Genomic DNA, 19213 nt, shown 5'->3' with positions numbered 1-19213 from the left:
TTCTGTCCAGACTGAATAGGAGATGCGGAGTGACGGGTGGCTGCGTGTGGGGTCAGAAACAGTTCATGTGCGTGCAGCGTTGAAATCTGATTTAGTTTAATGGAAGTAACAAGATCAGTTTGGTGCTGTTATTACATGATATTCATCTACAGTAGATGCTTAATACACTGCATAAGCACAGTCCACTATTTTGTCCTAGAAGGCGAGGTGTGTTGGAAAAAAGTTTGCTGCTGTAAACGTGTGTGTTGACCTGTTCAGATGCAGACAGTGTAGGTGGCTTTAGGCTGGTGGAATAATCCGGTTTGTAATGTGTCCTCCATGGGAAAACAGAATGGGGAATAATGTGGAAGCATTGCCGTAGGCCCCGCATGCAGGGTCAGCACGGGTAAATAGAGGTCTGGAGAGCACGGCTCCTCCCGCGTGTCCTTCAGATGCCTCGTGGAACTGGAAGATGTCTACCAGCAAGCAGTGACTTAAGCGTGAAAGCTTTTAGTGGACAGAGAAACTCCCGTGTCACAGAGTGTCCTCTTGTCACGACTTTCGTGTGAAGTTGAACTTGTGTGGCAGGCGTCTGCACACACGCTGATTAAATCTGGTTTTGCAACAGCGTTTTCCTCCCCTGGCAACACCGGCAATGTCAACTTGCCACATGCGGGGACGTACACCCAACTCGCTCTCCCTTCCTGTGCTTGCAAAAGATAACGTATCTTTGTGTTTGCCAAGCCTGTTTGTGAGTCTGCGTGTGTGGAAAAATAACGGGTGGGAGGGTAAGAGCTCGTTTTACACTGTTTAATTGCTTTTTTTCTAGAAGTCATAAAAACAAACACAGAGATTTCTAAGAATTATGTGAACGGATAAAAAGCCCGGAGGCAGAGTTGAGGTTAAACTGACCAGAACGTAAAGGAAATAAAGAGCAGTGAAAGCAGCTCTCTGCAGCAGCTACACGCTGACGTGACACCGAATGAACGCATCAGGTCTCTGATCGGAGCTTAATTTAAGCCTAACTGTCCCTGCACAGTTGTGTGTGTGTGTGTGTGTGTGTGTGTGTGCGCATGTTTGTAGTTGTGTATTTTTGTTTCGCTCAAGTCAAGTTTTCCATTGAGACTTACGAATCTGTGTAACCATTAGCTCTGTGCAGCGGCAGAAAGAGATTGGGTTTGATCAGTAACTGAATCCTGGTTTATCACACAGTCTGTGCTGTGCAGCCTTTAACCATAAACTCCCTTTGTTTTCCATGCTGTTCCATGTATGCTCCTCCAGCAGCTGTTCTGGTTGGGTGGAAACTTCAGGATAAGACAGCTCAGCTGGATTCATGGGAGGCAGCTTGTGATAAGCTGCAGAGCGTTTGAAAGCACCTCGAAACGTCTTTGCAAACCTAAAGAAGTGCAGTTCCTAGTGCGGTACAGTCATCCAATGGACAGACAGTTCAATTCGCACTAATCGTCTCATTCATGATTTAAACGTTCATTTCCACACCTATGATTCCTGGTTTGGAAATACTTATTTATCTAATACTGGGGTTTGGCGCAGCTCTTTAGTCCATCTGTCTGAAACAAGTACTCCCAGCCCCCTTGCAGCTCCCTTTAAGGCAGGCTTGTGATTGGTTGCCCCTCATAAATGGATGGTTCAGGGTGCACTTGGTGACATTGTGAAAGCAAAACTCCCTTTAAACAGGAAGAACTCTCAGACAGAACCGGGAATTCTCAGTTTTTCATTAGAACCACCTCATGTCTTCTCCTGATGTTACATAATAAACCCTATGATGCAAATATCTGTGTGGACCTCGGAGCCAACAGTTCGTGCGATCGAGTCTTTCTTGCAGAAACTTGTTACTTTTCTTTTTTTCGTAAAAGTCTGGATGTCCAGGTGACGTTGAGACATGAGCTCAACAGTGGCTCAACCTTAATTTAGGAGTTTTTTTTCAACCATGACTGGATGTTGACAAAAGACGGCCAGCCGAGAGTTATTCATCGTCGATATCCCAGAGAATGTTATTTTAATGTTTTCACGCAGATAAAACGACACGTTCAGAGCCATACATGTGGCTACAGCCGAGTGTAAAACAAGTGCATCTGTTATATGGTTTAGTGAAACTTTTGCATGAAACCCTCAGCCCACGTAGGCTTAAAAAGTGGCCGTTCTTATCTACCACACCCCTTGTAGCCTCCTCTACCTGAAGCTGATTCTTCAAGTGTGATTTCCATGCTTAGATGAAAGTAAATCTCTCTGCAGCAGTGCTGACTTATAACAGCCCCCTCCTTTTGTAAAAACCTCAGAGTGGGTGAGGTTTCAGCAGCGCAAAGAAACTGGTGGGGCGGAAGCACGAGCACGAAACGGCTGTCTTAAAAGGTTAACAGGTTTTCACTGATTGCGGGTTTCAGGATGCCCTGGTGCAGGTTCGCAGCGGAAATTGTGGCTACCTGTTGTTGACTGTGTGGCTTATTTCTGACTGCACTGTAATCTGCTCCTGGGCCGTGTTTATTCTCTGAACTGGGCGTACTGATTAGTGCTCACCTTGGACAGTTATAGCTAAAGCACGGATGCAGTTTTAGAGAAGATTGCTTATTCTCTTTGTCACACGTGAATAGGACTTTCAGGCTGCTGGACATCACATGAGGTCATTCTCCCAGTGTGCAGAATGACTTCACAGCTCAGGACCAGTTTGAGGTTAACTTTGAAAGACGCGGTCAGCATTGGAGTTGCACTGTGCCAAGTGTCGGGCCTCGTTTGTGCCGAACTGTCCCACCCCCAACTGTTGCTTTAACCTCTGTCGTTGAAAGTGCAAAGTCATAGAGTGAGCATTTTTATAGGGCAAATTATTAATCAGATACTAAAAAAGTTGATTGGGAGATTAACTGATGCTAAAAATACATGTGGGCTGTGCTTCTGGTTTCAATTATAAAGCAATATTTCCTGCAAGAACAAAGTGCCAGCTGTGGAGATCCACCAAAAAGGCCTGCATACGTATGGGTGTGTGTGGGTGGGCGGGCGTAATGTTTTTATGTTTAGTCAGAAAAGACTGTAATGTCTTACAGTTTGGTTTCAGTTCTCGTTTTGACTCTCTACCCAGAAGCATCAAAGGAACTGAGCGGAGACAGAGGGATAATATAAATGAGTTTCACTCTTTTCCATTCTCACGGTGTCTCTCTCCGTCTTACACACACACACACACTCTCAGGGGCAACTGGGTTGTTCGCCGCTTTTAAACTTTGCCTTGGATCCAGTTGAAATTCCTTTCTCCTCATCTCATTTCCTGTTGTCGCTCTCTCCAAAGCTAACCGCTCTCCAGTTTTCTATCTGGCTGACTTCTCTCTCTCTCTCTCTTTCTGCAGTCTTCCTCGTCTCTCCCCCTTGATTGAGTACACTGCTTGTATTTTTCTCAGTAACAACCCCCCCCCCCCCCACACACACACACACACACACACCCTTCCTTTTCTTAAAGCCTGCGTTTCCCAGGCCTGCTACTTGAGCCCACGGCGACTCAAAGCATTCGCGCCTGTGTATCCTCGAGTGTGTTCGTGTCAGAGGGGATTAGAATAACGAGCCGAGCGGTGCGTCTGTAACTGTACGCCACAGCGTGGCCGACTGAAACCGGTCGACAGAAGGAGAAAGCCGAACATTCGCTGCATCCATCGCTTTGGCTTCGCCGACTTCCGTTTCCTCATTTCTTCCGTTGTTTTTTTTTCTTTCCTCTGCAGGGATGTAAAGTTTCTTTTTAAGTGTCTCATTCGGCTGTTCACTCTTCTCCTGTCATCTCAGCTCAGTGCCTCCCCCTGTTTTGCGTGCACACAGAAACACGTGCAAAGTGTGTGTGTGTGTGTGTGTGTGTTTGCTTGTTTTGCTCAGATACTAGGGCAGGATATTCTCCAAGGGCAGCTGCGGTGATGCTTGATGAAAAGAAAACAAAAACTGCTGTTGTTGTTGGTTTTCTTTCCATATTTTCTGCTTATTATGAATCGCGAGAGAACACACACACGCGCACACAGCTCTGGAGAAGTTGAAAAATGAACAGATGAAAAAAAAAAGGAAGCAGCATGAGATGTAGGGAAAGTGAAATCAGGTTAAAGTTTATCTTGAAAGGGAAAACGAAAGCAGGCGTGAAAGACAAGTCCTGCACTGATAAAAACGCAAACAAAGGAGGCTTCAGACCAAAAGAGAAAAGGGATAAAAGGAAGAAAATGATAGGCAGGCTGAGACAGTGGATTACAGACTCTGGTTTTATAATAAAGTCTTTAATCTAACATGATGAATGGCAGGTTACTGAAGAGGCTTATCTTTTCTTTTGTAACAGGCTCACTCACTCGCCATCAAACATATACACACAAATATCTAAAAGTGGAGTTTGTATGCTCCACTCTCAGGCTGACAAACTCTCCTGGTCATCATCCAGATAAATAAAACGGTCCATCGCTTCTTCCTCTCCTGAACAGGAAACTGTCACACTGTACTTCTAATTGTGGTAAAGACAGATGGTTTGGCGTATTTACTACAGATCATGTCGTCTTTATAGAGCATACGATCATTTTCTGAGCATTGAGGCAGCAGCCAGTTTCATTTAGTTCCTCAGTAAAGCACAGCATGGAAACACTGTGATCCTTTATTGTAGCTGCCTTTATTTTAGCTTGTAAATTGCACAGTAACGCAGCTGTTCAGTATGCAAGGCCGAAGGTGGGAAATCAAGAAGATTCTTCTTCAAGCTTGATTCTGATGTTGTGTGTTTGCTTGCTTGCACAGTGTTAAGTATCGAGATGTTGAAGTCGAGTGACCGCTAATCATGAGATGCTAGGTTTGGACATTATGGGTGTGACAGCGTAGGATCAAGTGATAAAAGCGCCAGTCACAAAGGGATAGAGACTGGTTCCCGACCATCTGACAAACAGTTGGGGAGTGTTTGCTCGAGGTTGGAGGAAGTTGCTCTGAAGTCGATTGCTCAAGCTCCTGCCACAGAGGCCTGGAGACTGGCCATTGTTCCCTGGCAACCACAGGTTGCTGGGTAAAAATGTGTATTTCCTGTTGGGGAAAACCTCAGATTGCTTTGTTCACTAGTGGATTGTCGTGGTTGTCATGTTTTTCATGGAAGACCATGAATGAGCCAAGACCCAGAACTATAGTGAAACTGCCAGTTCACCTTCAAAGTAGAAGTTGTGCCTTGTGAAGCATGTTGGATTTTGCATCGAGGCACACCTTTTTACTTTGAAGCAAGGTCTTCTCAGTTTCAGGTTTGCAACACAGTTTTTCAAATTATGCTACTGCTTGGCTAGTAGTTAGTGAGCGTTTGCAGACAAGCCAGCGTCTTCCATGTAAACTATGGGTGACTGTGACAATCTGCTAGTGACCACCCTCACTGTGACCGATTTCTCTCAGCAGCCACTCGCTAACCAGTCCAGGAGTGGACGCTTTTTTTCTAGAGACTGGTGGTTGTATCATGTTTAATCTGACAGGCTGCTCCTCAGGAATGTGTAGGCTCTACTAATCAATCAGGGTCTGGAAAATGAAGCCAATGTGCAGGTAGCTAAGCTTGCAAATCCTAGAATCACACCTTTAGACTGGCTCCAACTTTCATTGGAATATTACCAAAGTGAAGCTAGTAAGCTTAGTAAGCTAGCTAGCTAGCTAAAGTGCGTCGAAAACAGTTTTTTATGCCAACTTAAAAAGATGTGCGTTTTCACACTAAAATATTATTAACTCACTTTTGGTGCCAGTTTCAGATGGCTGTATGAGGAACACTTCGAACTTGCCTTCATTTAATTAAATTCAGTTCAATTTAGTTTTAGTTATATAGCGCCAAATCACAACAGCTGCATTTAGAGGCTTCAGTAATCACCTGACCTGAATATGTGCAGGAGATACGACACATTGGCAGTCGTAGAACTATATTCTTTATGTTGAACTCATAGGTGTCAACACCCCCATTATGCTGTTTCTAATTTGTATGAACATTAAACTCTATTCTAAATAACTTGACCGCACAAGTGATTAAGTTTTGTGTTTTTACCTAATGTTCCCAGATTGTCTACATATACAGTCCACATATTACATATAGCTTCAAACCATCATTTCAATCTTTCAACCCACAATCAGATTCAAAAGGTGTTGGCAGCTTCTGTCCAGAATAACCATAAATAGTTGAAAGTGGATGATATATCTTTGGTGGTTTAGCTGCTGTGGGACGATTTCAGTTCTCCACTTACTGCATCATTTTGATTAAAATGGTTGTTACCCACCATCTAGCGCTGGAAAGACGCGCTGTTAGATCACTTTGCACAGTCTGTTTACAAAGTGCAACACTTAGATACTGCAAAAACATGCAATTTGGGCAGAGTAGTGTCACCAAAATCATTTTGCACATCCTGTCGGTTATTGTGGGAACTTAAAAATAAAAATGAGACTTTGCCCTGCTTATATTGAGTCATCTATGTAAAGTTACTAACTTTACTGTAAAAAAACAACAACACTGTTTACAAGCTACTTGTAAGACCTCATGATTTGAAACTTTTAACCCCTTGAATTATCTCAAGACTGATTTAAAAAAAATTGATTTAATCTGTGCTGGTTTTGTTTTTGTTTTTACTAAGTTGAGTCATTAAACACATTTGCACGCTTTAAGCACGCTCACTGGGAACGCTGTGGTAATCCCATGATGTTTCTGGTCACCAGGATGAGTGCAATCTGCAATCTTGCAGTTCGTGAATGAAAGCAGGTGGAAAACGGAGATTGGAGGGAATTCGGGTGCTCGGGGTGAATGAGGAGGATTACGGGACGGCGATAAAGTAAATATGAGAAAATAAATGAGAGCTGCGGAAGCAAGGGAGCTCTAATGACAGTAGGAAGTAAAGGGATAAAGACAGAGATGAGAGGCAGTTACATCATCTTGAAAGGCAGATGGAGCTGTATAGTTTGCATCAATACGTCAAAGCGGTGCTGCGTGTGTCCTGTTCCAGAGCTCAGGTGTCGTCTTAATTTGTGAATGAATGTTGTTATTGTGAATTGTTGAGTGCACGAATCACGCAGTGCACGAATCAGCCTCCAGAGAAGCAGTCATAACACCGTGTTGTATTACAGACCCCACAGGGTGCACTTCACCATCTTTGTTTGTCTCAGCGAGGGTTTAAGGTTTATCCAGCGTCACGGACTGAAGGTGGAGGCACCAGATCGTATCTTCCTTGCAGCTGGCTGCTTGCCTGCTATCTATTTTACAAAAAACGAGTGGGAGTAACAACAGCGCATTGTGAAAACGCTCAAAGGACACATCTTGTTTTTGCATTGTCAGCAAATCATTGATTTGACTGATTGTTTTGAATTTTCCTTGTGGGATTCGTTGAAGGAAATGTGGAACATCTTGCCCCACCTTCCTGGTTCTGTGATAAGATGCGGTTATCGGGAAGTCTTGATTATATAATGCCAGCAGGGGAATTATGTTTTAGTATTTATGGTAGGGCTGATTGAGTGGAACTTTAGTGGGGCTGCTGCATTAATGTGCAGCCATACTGACAAACAGGAAAAATAATTTGAAGATAGCCATCTGCTTTGCAGTTTCACGCCCGGCTATTTGGTGTCAAATGTCAACTCTCTCCCCTCCCCCCTAGGGTCAGCCGCAGGGTCGGAAACCCGGCAGTGGAGATTTCTGGCTTAGTATCTCTGATGTGTTTCCTGGTGCAGTAAATGTAATCAAAGTTTATATTGTTATGTATCATATGATAAGGCAGTGGTTCCTAATGTGTGGATTCACTCCCAAGATAAATACAAAGTGACGCAGGATGATGGAGGAGTTCCTCATCGGGGCTCTAGAAATCTTTAATAGGATCCTCTTTAAAGGATAAAAACATAAGGAGACATGCTAAATATGAGGTAAGGTAATGTAAAAGGCAGAAATGTGGATAAAGAGAAGTACTGCCTTAAAGAGAAAGTGTCAATTTATCAAATAGCATCACCCGCCCTTTAAACTAATGCTTCTTACTGTGAAGACGTTTTAAAGCCAGAAATAACAGAGCAGCGTATGCTAGCAGTGTCAGATAACCACACACACAATGAAGCGTTACTCAAACAGACGTTCACAATGATGGTTAACACTGTGAGTCCCCCCCAGGGTAAAGAGGGTAATGGCTAAAGTGGATGCACGTCTTCATAAATGAGAATAAATATGCCCTGCGGGACCAGAGTACCACCTCTCCGGTTTGTGTGTTTGTGTGTCTCGGTGGGTGGCTGGATCACATTTTTGTTAAAGGGAGTGCTGACACACATGTTTGACATACAGGAAGTGTCCCACGCAGATTCATTCATTCACAGATGTTACATCACAGACACAGGCATGCTCGCGGACACGGCGTTCACATGTCGCACATTGTTTTCTGAGGCCACGGTTTTATATATCTGCACATAAAAACAGCCGCCCTGGCAGAGCTAAGCTCATTATACATGGTGTCGGATGTGGTTAGGTAATGACAATGAGAGTGCGCGTTGGGACACTGTACCAGCTCTGGACCCCTCCTCCCTCCTTCATACACTCATCTCTAAAACAACAAACTTTACATAATGTTTCTTTTCAACCCTTTCCTAGTTCTTTAATAAATAATGACCTGTAGCCTGAATAAACACATTGTTTTTTTCCTACTTAATATGCCTCCTTTGTTCTTTTCATTGTGCAGGAGAAGCAAAAAACATCCCTCCGTACCCGGGGCCAAACAAGATGAGGGACTGTTACTGCACAGTCAACCTGGACCAAGAGGAAGTCTTCAGGACCAAGATTGTGGAGAAGTCACTTTGGTACAGGCCCACCTGTCCATTTTTACTTCTGTCTTTTTAACTTTGCTTCTAAACTTTTTGGTGTGTAGTTACAGAAATATGCAGTTGCGACATTTAAATAATACCTAAAGGCAAAGCTGATCATGAATTTAAACAAAAAGAAGCACCAGAGTATTAAAAATGGCAGCTGGAAAGGGAAAACGATTGAGGTGTCTCACCTGATGTCAGCGTGTCCACCATAGTGGAGATGGTTCAAAGACAACATGTTTTAAAAGGCACAACTTTTATTTTGAAGGCGAACCTCCTCCATTTCCAGGTTTGCTGCACAGTTTCACTACAGCTCCGAGAGTAGCTGTGCAGTGTCCATCACAAAAGAAATCACAAAAAGTTTTAAGTCAGCCGTTCAGGAAATATTGTCCATTTGTCCCTAGCGACAGTTGTTGCCGGTTGCAGACCAGTCTCCAGACCTGTGTGACTTGTTAACTTAAACCTATACTGTCACAATGACTGTTACATATCTAAAATATCAGACGTTTACATGGTTACATGTGGTTAGTGGTCACATGTCTGCAAAACCTCAGTACGGCCTAAAGATGTTTTGACATATATATGACCTATAGTTTGTTCTGGTCTCAACCAGTGGATGAGTTTGTAATCTGTAGCTTTTTCCTGTGGTTTGGTTTCTGTTCACGCAGAGAAAACTCCAAGCCAACCGAAACGCGTCACTACAAACGACGTGAAAACATTCAGTCTGCTTGTTGTCAAGATGCATCTAGGGCAGGAGAACAAGATAAAATATAGGAAAGATGTCCTAATATTTGTATTTTTTTGGCATCAGACTGAGACCATCTGAGTGGGATTACGGTTGTCACATCTTCACATACGACCAACGCCAAGGGAGAAAATGAGCCATCTAAACAGACTAAGCCGGTGTTCCTCAGACCAATAAACTACTATTATTTTCACTTTATGATATCTGCGCTGTTGCTCACACTTGAGGGAAAGCAGAGACTAAATCGATGGAGTCGAAATGTACTTAGCCCGCGAGGGCTTTATTTTCATTGTCTCATGTGATTCATTGACAAAATCAATCACTGCTGAACAAGGAAAGAAAAATAAATGTGGCTGTGATGTTTACACAGAGGGGAATGTACCCTTACCTTACCCCAACTAAGACACACCAGTTCAGACAACACTGAAAAATACTGTGGAGGCACGAATAGTTTGCAGATTAACCAACCAGTCCATCAATTAGCTCACTTTAAACTTGATAGGCTGCTTTGTTACTTTCCAAGCACGACATCTTGTATTTCATAGAATACTTTACATTGAAATACTGCTATAGTAGTGAAAGTATTACTTTAAAATATGACGCTGTTTCCAGACAAAGATGAAATAAATGAATTAAAAGGCAGTTATTTGGTGTCGAAGATAATGCAGCACCACTTAAATGGCATGGTTCACAACAGGCTGTAAAGGGGTACAGTGGTACTGAAACCCACTGCATTCACAATACCAAGAAAAACTTGCACACTGTCTTTCTCAGTATGACTTCTCTATCTAAACCAATAGTTTCTCACGATAATGAAAGATCCGATCATTTTTTCTTTGAATAATTCCAAAGCCTTTCATTGCATTCGTGACTTGAATCTGCATTTTGCTATATCTCTTTGTCCAGAACATGTTGCAGACATGTGACCTGAATTTCTTCTCTCAACTTTCAAAATCTCGCCATCTGTGTTAGTCGTGCAGCTTGCTTTATCAGACTGATCACAGTTCCTCTCTTCTCTCCTGCAGTCCGTTCTACGGGGAGGACTTCTACTGCGAGATCCCGCGTAGCTTCAGGCACCTCTCCTTTTACATTTTCGACAGGGATGTCTTCAGAAGGGACTCCAGTATCGGTGAGTAGGCAACTGCTCCTCTCGATAAAAAAACCTCACCGTTTCACCTCTCGCTACGGGCGTAACGATTCTGAAACCAAGGCAAAATTCTGTAGTGTGAAACCCACCCCACCCACCCACCCTTTGCTTCAACTGTTGAGCTCTCTGTCCTCTGTCCCAGAGCAGGCATGCTGAGACAAACCTCAGTGCAGCAGCTCAGTGTATAAGTGTAAACACAGACAAACAAGTTATATGTTGCGTGGGGGGCCATGGTAAATATACTCACCACAGGTTTTTACTGTTCTTACTCAAACCTCCCACTGTTTTTAGGCATTGTCCTGTGATTGGATGTTAAATTGTTAGCCGTATCTGATTAGGCGCTTCCATCGTAGGCAGGCAGAGCCAGATAAGTGACAGAGTCACAACTCGAGATTTTTACAGGTTTAAATAAACAAAAACAGCTGCATGAGAGCATAATGCAGAACGATGCAAGCATGGCGGTGGTGTCGTTATTCTTTTTGCAAGGAAGTTTGTTTAGGTGGATGCACGCACCTGGTGAAACCATTCATTTGTGCTGAGGGTGTAAAATCAAAAATAGCACCTTAGTGAAGGTCACAGCTGACATTTAGCTGACTTAACCTTTTTCCATGCTCAGCACATCAGCTGTTAAATGAAAGGGAAACAGCCAGTCAGAGCGGAACAAGAGCGTCCCTCCCACTGATCCAGTCCAGCACCTACCGCAGACTCAACCACGCTTCACTTCCTGTGTTTTGATTTGCAATCGTGGGCGACTGGTCTCTCATACTTATTTCTACAGAACCATCAATAGGTACCAGTGTCTGTCTCCATGGCAACGTACAGACTCATTGATGTTTAATTGATGTTTTTCCCACGATCCAGGATCTCTCTGTTCTGGGTTGGGACACCTTTTCAAACACCATCAATTACAGCAACAGCTAAGGATGCATTATTTCCTTTTTAAAATGTTATTTTTTTTCTGCCCAAAACCTCTCATCTGAGGTTGGCAGTTTGGATTTTGAGGTGAAACATCAGAATAACTTGTACTGACATTCAGTTTTTAAACTGATGTTCTTGGAATTTGCACTTGTTTGGAAATTACTCCAAGAGACCTTCCCAACTTGTGTAAATCTTGAGTTCTCCTTAGATCTTCACTGAGTTCCTTGGACATTTCCATTGTTCTCAGTATTGATCAATCCAATGAGTGCTGTCAAACAAATCCTTTATTGCTGGCAAAGACAAACTACCAGCTAAAGTCAAACATGATCGTTACAGTTCAAACAAATCGTTAAAAGCCCCCAAATTATCGTGAAACATTGATGCCCACGATTATGGTATGTAAACTTGTGACCACAACTGCATATATATATATATATATATATATATATATATATATATATATATATATATATATACATACATACATACATACATACATACATATATATATATATATATATATATATATATATATATATATATATATACATACATACATACATACATACATACATATATATATATATATATATATATATATATATATATATATATATATATATATATATATATATATATATATATATATATATATATATATATATATGTATATATATATACCATCATATATGTGTATCTGTATAGTGGGTATGACTGCTTTATCGCAGAACAATGTTTTGGCTACAAATACGTGTCAAAGGTGTGTGTTTGTTTGTGTGGGCGGATGTTTCTATCATTGGGTGTGTCAGTGTGTACTGGTGGGTTTGGATATGCAGCGTGGGTGTGTGTGAGGTCTCAAGCACCACACACACAAATGGAAAAATTTATGTGTGTGTGGGTATGTGTGTTAATGTCTGTGGGTGTTGCAAACCCCTGCTCTGACTGATTTCAGAAAAGAAATGACTGGAGTCATTTCCAGGGTACTGAAATGCACGTTGTTGTATTTCTGTGCCAGGTGACTGTGTGCATTAAAAAGCAATTGGCATGTGGTTTTACAGTACATGAGCAGACATGTAAGTATTTGTGTAAGAGTTTGTCAAGCATTCACGATCTACGTCACACTGAAGTACGCAGGCTTTTTGGGATGCATGAATTGAGTTGTGTTTTTCAGCTCATTTATCTTTGTGTGCTAACATGTGCGTAGGCAAGGTTGCCGTGAAGAAAGAGGACCTGCAGAAATATCACGGGAAAGACACCTGGTTCCAGCTACAACCTGTCAGCGCTGACTCAGAGGTGCAGGTCAGTACAAAGACACGGAGACATACTTTTATAACAAAACTAAGTGTGCACTTTTCATCTCTTCCTCTCTTTTTGTACAATCTCTAGTTGTTGTTTTTTTCTACAGCTTTAAAGGGTTTTTATATCTCCCCTAAAAATGTGTACAGTTAAAATTGAAAGCTGGCATTAAATACTTTTAATGTCAGTCAACATTCAAAGCAAACCTAAACCATAAATCATCACTGGTAAGAGAAACCCTTTATTTGGGTCAGTCTTATAATAGCATTTCTAATTTCTCCACTTAATGCAAATTTAACAGTTCACAGCATTAATCCCATCACACAGCTGCACAGTCATGTTCCCCTTTTTCCCCCGTACACTGGTAAGCTTCTTTGAAAATTTTCACAAAAAAACATAGTGTGAAAAAAGACATTGTATTAGATTATTGTAAGCCCACATTGCTTCATTATCACCCTCCTTTTATTTGTTGGTGCCACTGTTGTTTCGATGTGAGTTTATTCCTTTTGATTTTTAATATAAACTAAACACTTGGTGGCAAACACATTGTCAGGTAAAATCTTAAAGTCTCAAAGTCTTAAAATTTTAACCCAGCACATGAAAGAGCCCCAATTCGAGACCAGGTATAGACACAAATCTCTGGTAGGGTTGGATCAGGAAGGGGATCTGGTGTAAAAAATCTGACAAATCAATGTAGTTCCTGCTGCTGTGGCGACCGCCCCTGTGAATAACAGAGCACCTGAAAGAATAGGCTAGCTGACATTAGCTAGTGCTTGCTAATCAGAATCAATTCTGATTAGCCTTCAATACTGAATACTAGGCTAAGGTCACCTTCTCAACCAGGTGCGCCACAGTGGTACCCTAGCTATTGTTAGCTAACTTTCGCTAACAGTACCTCAAGCTAAACTTAGCAAACATGAATTTACATTACTTACCAGTCTTCATTTTATGTGTTGATAGCCCAGCTAATGTTAGCTAACTTTATCTAACACTAGCTGAAGTTTTTTAACATTAGCTGACATTTTCAAACATTAGCCTTCAGTACATGGGTCACCTGATCAACCCGGTGAGCTATAGTGGCACCTCAGCTAATATTAGTTGCCTTTAGCCAACATTAGCAGACACTAGTTTTTGATACATGGGTTGCCTGTGAGCTATAGTGGCAAACACTAGCTTAGGTCTGTCCTTAATCTAATATCAATTAGGGTACCTAATGTTAAGAACTTGTGTCACTTTACTTATTCATACAGTAAATCCTCTTTTAATAAGCTGTTTGGTTTAAGGGAAAAGGGCCCTGCTTAAAAATCATATTCCTGAAGATAAGGTACTAAACAGCACTGTTTTGGTACGGAAATACAAGTGTTTTAAATGTACTCATATCAAAACTTTTAAATATTACACCTTCCCTCCACCATGTATAGATGTAGTGCATCTGTGTGTTTGTGTCTGAATTGGGGCAGAACCCAAACAAACAGACTGTGTGTGCACCTGAAACATTTGAGACTGGAGGGTCAAAGTCACCTGCGTCTCTGTGTCTACATAAAAAACATTTGTTCACCTCTAAGAGTTAACGTGCAGCTTTTATAATATTACTCTATGCTCTCTATTTGCCATGAATGAATGAAATTAATGGCTAAATGTCAGCTGATTGACAGATGTGAGAGCTTATGTTTGGACTGCAGGTTTTTGTTTTCATTGACTCATCTTGTATGACAAAGATAAAAGAAGTGTTTGCGGGAAGATTAAAGGACAGCGCTGTATGAAAGGGTCGTTTTAATGTTCAGTGTAGCACTGTTTGCAGTCTCTCTGTTACCACTGATGTGTCTGTCAGTTGCTTTGTCCTCTTTCCCCTCGCTCACAGCCAGTCGCGGCAGATGACTCTCTTTGAGCTTGGTTCTGCTGGAGGTTACTTCCTGTTAAAAGGGAGTTTTTCCTTCCCACATTTACCAAGTGCTTGCTCGCAGAGGGGTTGTGTGATTGTTGGGGTTTCTTTCGTTTTAATATTGTAGGGTCTTCAACTTGTTGTTATGATATGTACAGATTTCGTTTTATAGCACTTGTCCACCATACTTATTTATTACATGTGCAGTATTCTCTACTATTCACTATTCAGCAGTGTCACTCACCCACACACATGCACACACAGAGTGTGAGACACAGTGAACAGTGAACAGTAACATCTGCAGACAGATGGGTGTGTGTAGCCCTAGAGCAGTGGTCTGAAACAGAGAGACATTCATGCGAGGAGCTGGGGAGAGGAAGGATGTGTGAGAGAATGAGACAAGAGAGAGAAAAGTGAATGTGATGGATCAGATGAAGTAGGAAGATAGAGTGTCTCTCTTCTCTTTTCAATAGAGGACACATTGTTTTGCCTGTGTGCACATGTGTGTGTAAAGTGTGCGTGTGTTTGTTCTCTCAGCTTGAATCGTGCAGAAAGAGCCAACGCCTGTAGGTTTGCATACTGATGCTGTTAATTAATGGAGTTTTTCTAGACAGCTGCATCGCTGCACTGTCATCATGTCATTAATCCAATCACTTCAGAGGAAGAATAACTTCAGCATGATGTTCAGGCTCAGCTATTTTCACAGTGTCTCTGTTACTGAAGGAATTCCACTTGTTCATGATTGTGTGTTTTTGTTTTGTGTGGGGATTTATTAGAGATAAATTACTCCGTATTTCTGTGTGTGTTGAATGAAACTCCCTCTCCATGGATCGGTCCTATTCTGAGAAACTGTTTCACGCCTTAGATAAGATTAAGAAACACCAAGTTTGCACCAGATTGCATGTCGGTTTCAGTTTCAGATTTAGCAGAAATTTGTCTTGTTACACAAACCAACTGTATTTCCTGTACACACATCAGGGTAAAAATCTGCAGAGGGCTGAATTTTATGGTGTGTTCTCAGTGGACAAACAATGGGCTAATAACAGGTGTCTCTGTTTTTGTGTCATGCAGGGAAAAGTGCACCTGGAGCTTCGTCTGAGTGAAGTCATCACGGACAGTGGCGTCATCAGCCATAAACTGGCCACACGGTGAGGCCACTCATACACACAAACACGTAAACACGCAAAAAATGCTTGGATTTAATGTACATTTTTTACCCGCATTGCCATACCATCTTTCTTTGTACCACTATGGTGCTAACAGGCGGTGACAAAGACACTTTTTTTGTACATGGCCCTTTGTTGTTTGAAAATGTGACTGTATTCACATGTGACTGGTAAACTTAAGCGATGAATAATGATAATTGTGCTCATGGATGAATTATTACGCTTACGACTGTGTGCGCTTGTTGGTTTTTCAGCCTTTGTAGCGTGTAGCAGTACAGGCTGATGACGAGCCAGCGTGGCTCTGTTCCCAGTGCACATCGTGGGTAAGGAGCTTAGAGTGGAAAGCAGCAGGTCATCTAGTCAGATTTCTCTAGAAAGACACGTGTACGGCAGAGACGGGGAGAGCCTTGTCCATTAAGCAAAAAAGTCTTAGCCATTATTAATTTACCGTTAAAGTGTTGTAAACTGGAGACCCAGCTTCATTCACGTCTTCAGAGTTGAGTCCCGTGTGGGTTTTTTACTAAGAGTTACATTTTAAGCACGTTGTTGTCTTGTGTAGTTTTTGTTTGATGCTACACACAGGGGGCTTTTTTTAAAAGCAAGTACATAGCTAGTTTCAGTTTCCATAAATCACAAAAACACAGATGATGGTTATATCAATTTAAACCCCCTTCCCATCTCTCAAAGGGAAAAACATGACATGCTGGCAGACGTTAGTACTCATTTTACAGCAGAATACCTCAAACACAAAGTCAGATATGTTTCTGATTGAACTCCACACCCCCCGAGGGTTTAGGACTACAACTATGAAGTAAGTGTGTAGCCTGCTGATTTATACTGAATGAATTCCTCAATTCAAGTGGTGTTTAAACTATTTTAAGAAACCACTATCACCCAAAAAAAGAAGCAGAAGCAGCAGGCTGTATTACGTTTTATTAAAATTACTGCAAAAGTATAAACAAAATAAGAAGAAGGCTTCAAAGTTTTTAGTCTTATTACTTTAGAGTATTCCCAGAGTTAAGATCTCTTCTTATCTTGTCTGAATTTATATGAAGTCAGACAGAGTGGCTCCATAGCCCTGAGTTTGACTCTAGGGGACACAAATCCCTTGGGAGTTGTATCAGGAAGGACATAGTGTGTAAAAATGTAACAGTGGCAAGTCCTTGTGAATTAGGTAGAGCTGAAAGCTGAAAGTAGGATATAAAAACAGACATAGCCACCATGACATCATGCATTGGTTTCTGAACTCTGCATTTTAATGCCTCAGTGTCAGCATGTTAATTTTGTGTACTTTTTTAATAACTAGAGGTTGGTGAGTTGACGTATAAGCTAGTAAAAACAAGCTTGTTTGGTAAGCTGTATCTGTACACTCTGCAGGTCGGTTTCACAGAAACAGATACCAGCTAATTAATGCCAAGCCAGAACCAACCTCACAACATGTCATAATTAGCTACACAGCGAACCATATCATTTGTCAGGTAATTTAATTATAAATGCTCCAAAAGGCACCAACACCACAAACCGAGAGGTCAAGCGTGACTGGAGTAACTGGAAGCTGCCTGTCAGTCAAACGGACTATGCCCTTAACTCTAAGACTTAACAGCTGTCTAGATAACAATATTTAGACTTGAGAGTTATAAGAATAAATTCCCACTGTATTTATGAGTGGGGAACATTTGCACTGAGACAATAAAATCTTTTTTTTGTGTTTTAATATCGGGCTATAAAAATGCATCTTAATACATGCTTAATACATACTATTAAGTATTGAGATACAAGTATATTAATGTAGAGTTGACATTTCAATGTGGGACTCAGCCTCAAGTGGTGATTAGAGGAACTGCAGTTTTTGACACTTTTTAGTCCCAGAGGTTATTGCTAGACTTAAAGGTACAGTGGGGAAAATCTCACCACTAGATGTCAGTAGATTGCAGATTCAGTTAACCGAATTCTGTTTTTTACCCCACTTAATTCAAGTGCATAACCCTAGCTACGGTGGCCACTGTAGGACAAACTTATTTTTAAAAAGACCCATTTTCAGGTGATAAAACATATCTATGATCCTTCACGGCTTCAGTCTAAAGGCGCAAATATGAATTAAAATTTGCCTTCACAAATTGTTCCAACTTTAGCGTACTGCTTATGTCTCTAGCTTGTCCCTAGTCGATCTTGACTGCTGTATTCTAGATGCCTCAATCTGACCTCTCAGTAATATCTACATGTAGTGCTACATGTAGCCTCGAGCCTTTAGGGATCAGTAACGGTTTGTAGTGCTCGCTTGTTTCTAATTTCCACCTTCAGTATTTCTTTTCCCCATTTCTCTTTCTTTTTTCTCTCAGCTTGCAACCGCAAATATCACTGACTCAGAGTCCCCTGAGGCAGTGTATCAGAGTTCATGCAGGCTCCTTGTGGGCCCTGTTTGGAAACAGACAGGTAAACAAAATGCTGAGAAAACTGATGACTCGAGACACTGACAGGCAGATTGGAGCTGGTCGTGTAAAACCATGGGGGACATCAGGAGATAACAAGTGCCTTATAACGTCCCTGCTCTCATATATCGCAGTGGTGTAGCCATCAGAGACACTGACTCATAATCACATCCACTCTATTTGTCTGGGCTGTGATGTAATTAGTTTCTCTTTTATTTGAGTGATATTGTTTTTGACAGGAAGCATGGGTGCAGCGGTGAAGCACATTAACCTAATATGAGTAATGTGGACTAAAACAACCAAAAAAAAGTCCGGATCTCCACCGCTGTCTGGCATGCCAGAGCTCACAGCAGTGATGAGGTAGCGTGGGGCCAGGATTGTAGGCCAAACAAGGGTTATATAAACAAGCTTACTGGCCAGGAAGTGCTCTGGCATTAGTGATGCTTAACCCAGCCCACTTCTTATTCCTTATTAGGGGACCTGCGTGTGCACGCGCATCTGTGTGCATACATGTGTGTCTATTCAATTGCGGGCAGCGCTTCTGTGATTTGCCGTGTGGTTCATCATGTGTTGTGACTAGTGGTGCATCACAAGTGGTGACACACAGGAAGTGATTCGTCCTGCTGGGTGTCCTGTTTGGATGCTAATCTCCTTACAGCATGATGTCATGGGGTAGGAGGACAGCGGTGACACGTAGACATAGATTACAGTGAATCACTCTGAAACATCATTTTACCGCTTCGTCCTGACCTTTTTTTTAGTGTACTCAGCCAGCGTTCGGTTAGTTTTTAGTTCTTTGTGCTTTAAAAGGGAACTTTTTAACAGCTTGCTTTTTGTAGCATATAAACTGTCTACGTCACA

At 41.8% G+C, this 19213-nt stretch overlaps 1 protein-coding gene across 4 annotated transcripts in view; it reads left to right on the top strand.

The window, feature by feature from the left end:
- rasa3 (RAS p21 protein activator 3) overlaps nt 1-19213 on the top strand; it is a 39986-nt gene that overhangs the window by 4837 nt on the left and 15936 nt on the right. For all 4 annotated transcript variants that reach the window (XM_026165577.2, XM_026165569.2, XM_026165561.2 and 1 more), the window contains exons 2-5: nt 8646-8763; nt 10540-10643; nt 12784-12878; nt 15829-15905. In XM_026165577.2, coding sequence (XP_026021362.1) covers nt 8646-8763; nt 10540-10643; nt 12784-12878; nt 15829-15905 — 394 coding nt within the window. The remainder of the gene's footprint in view (nt 1-8645; nt 8764-10539; nt 10644-12783; nt 12879-15828; nt 15906-19213) is intronic.

This window comes from Astatotilapia calliptera, chromosome 1 (genome assembly GCF_964374335.1).
Source record: "Astatotilapia calliptera chromosome 1, fAstCal68.1, whole genome shotgun sequence".
Taxonomy (NCBI): domain Eukaryota; kingdom Metazoa; phylum Chordata; class Actinopteri; order Cichliformes; family Cichlidae; genus Astatotilapia; species Astatotilapia calliptera.
Note: the sequence above shows the minus strand (reverse complement) of the source record. Positions and strands in the feature narration are given on the sequence as shown.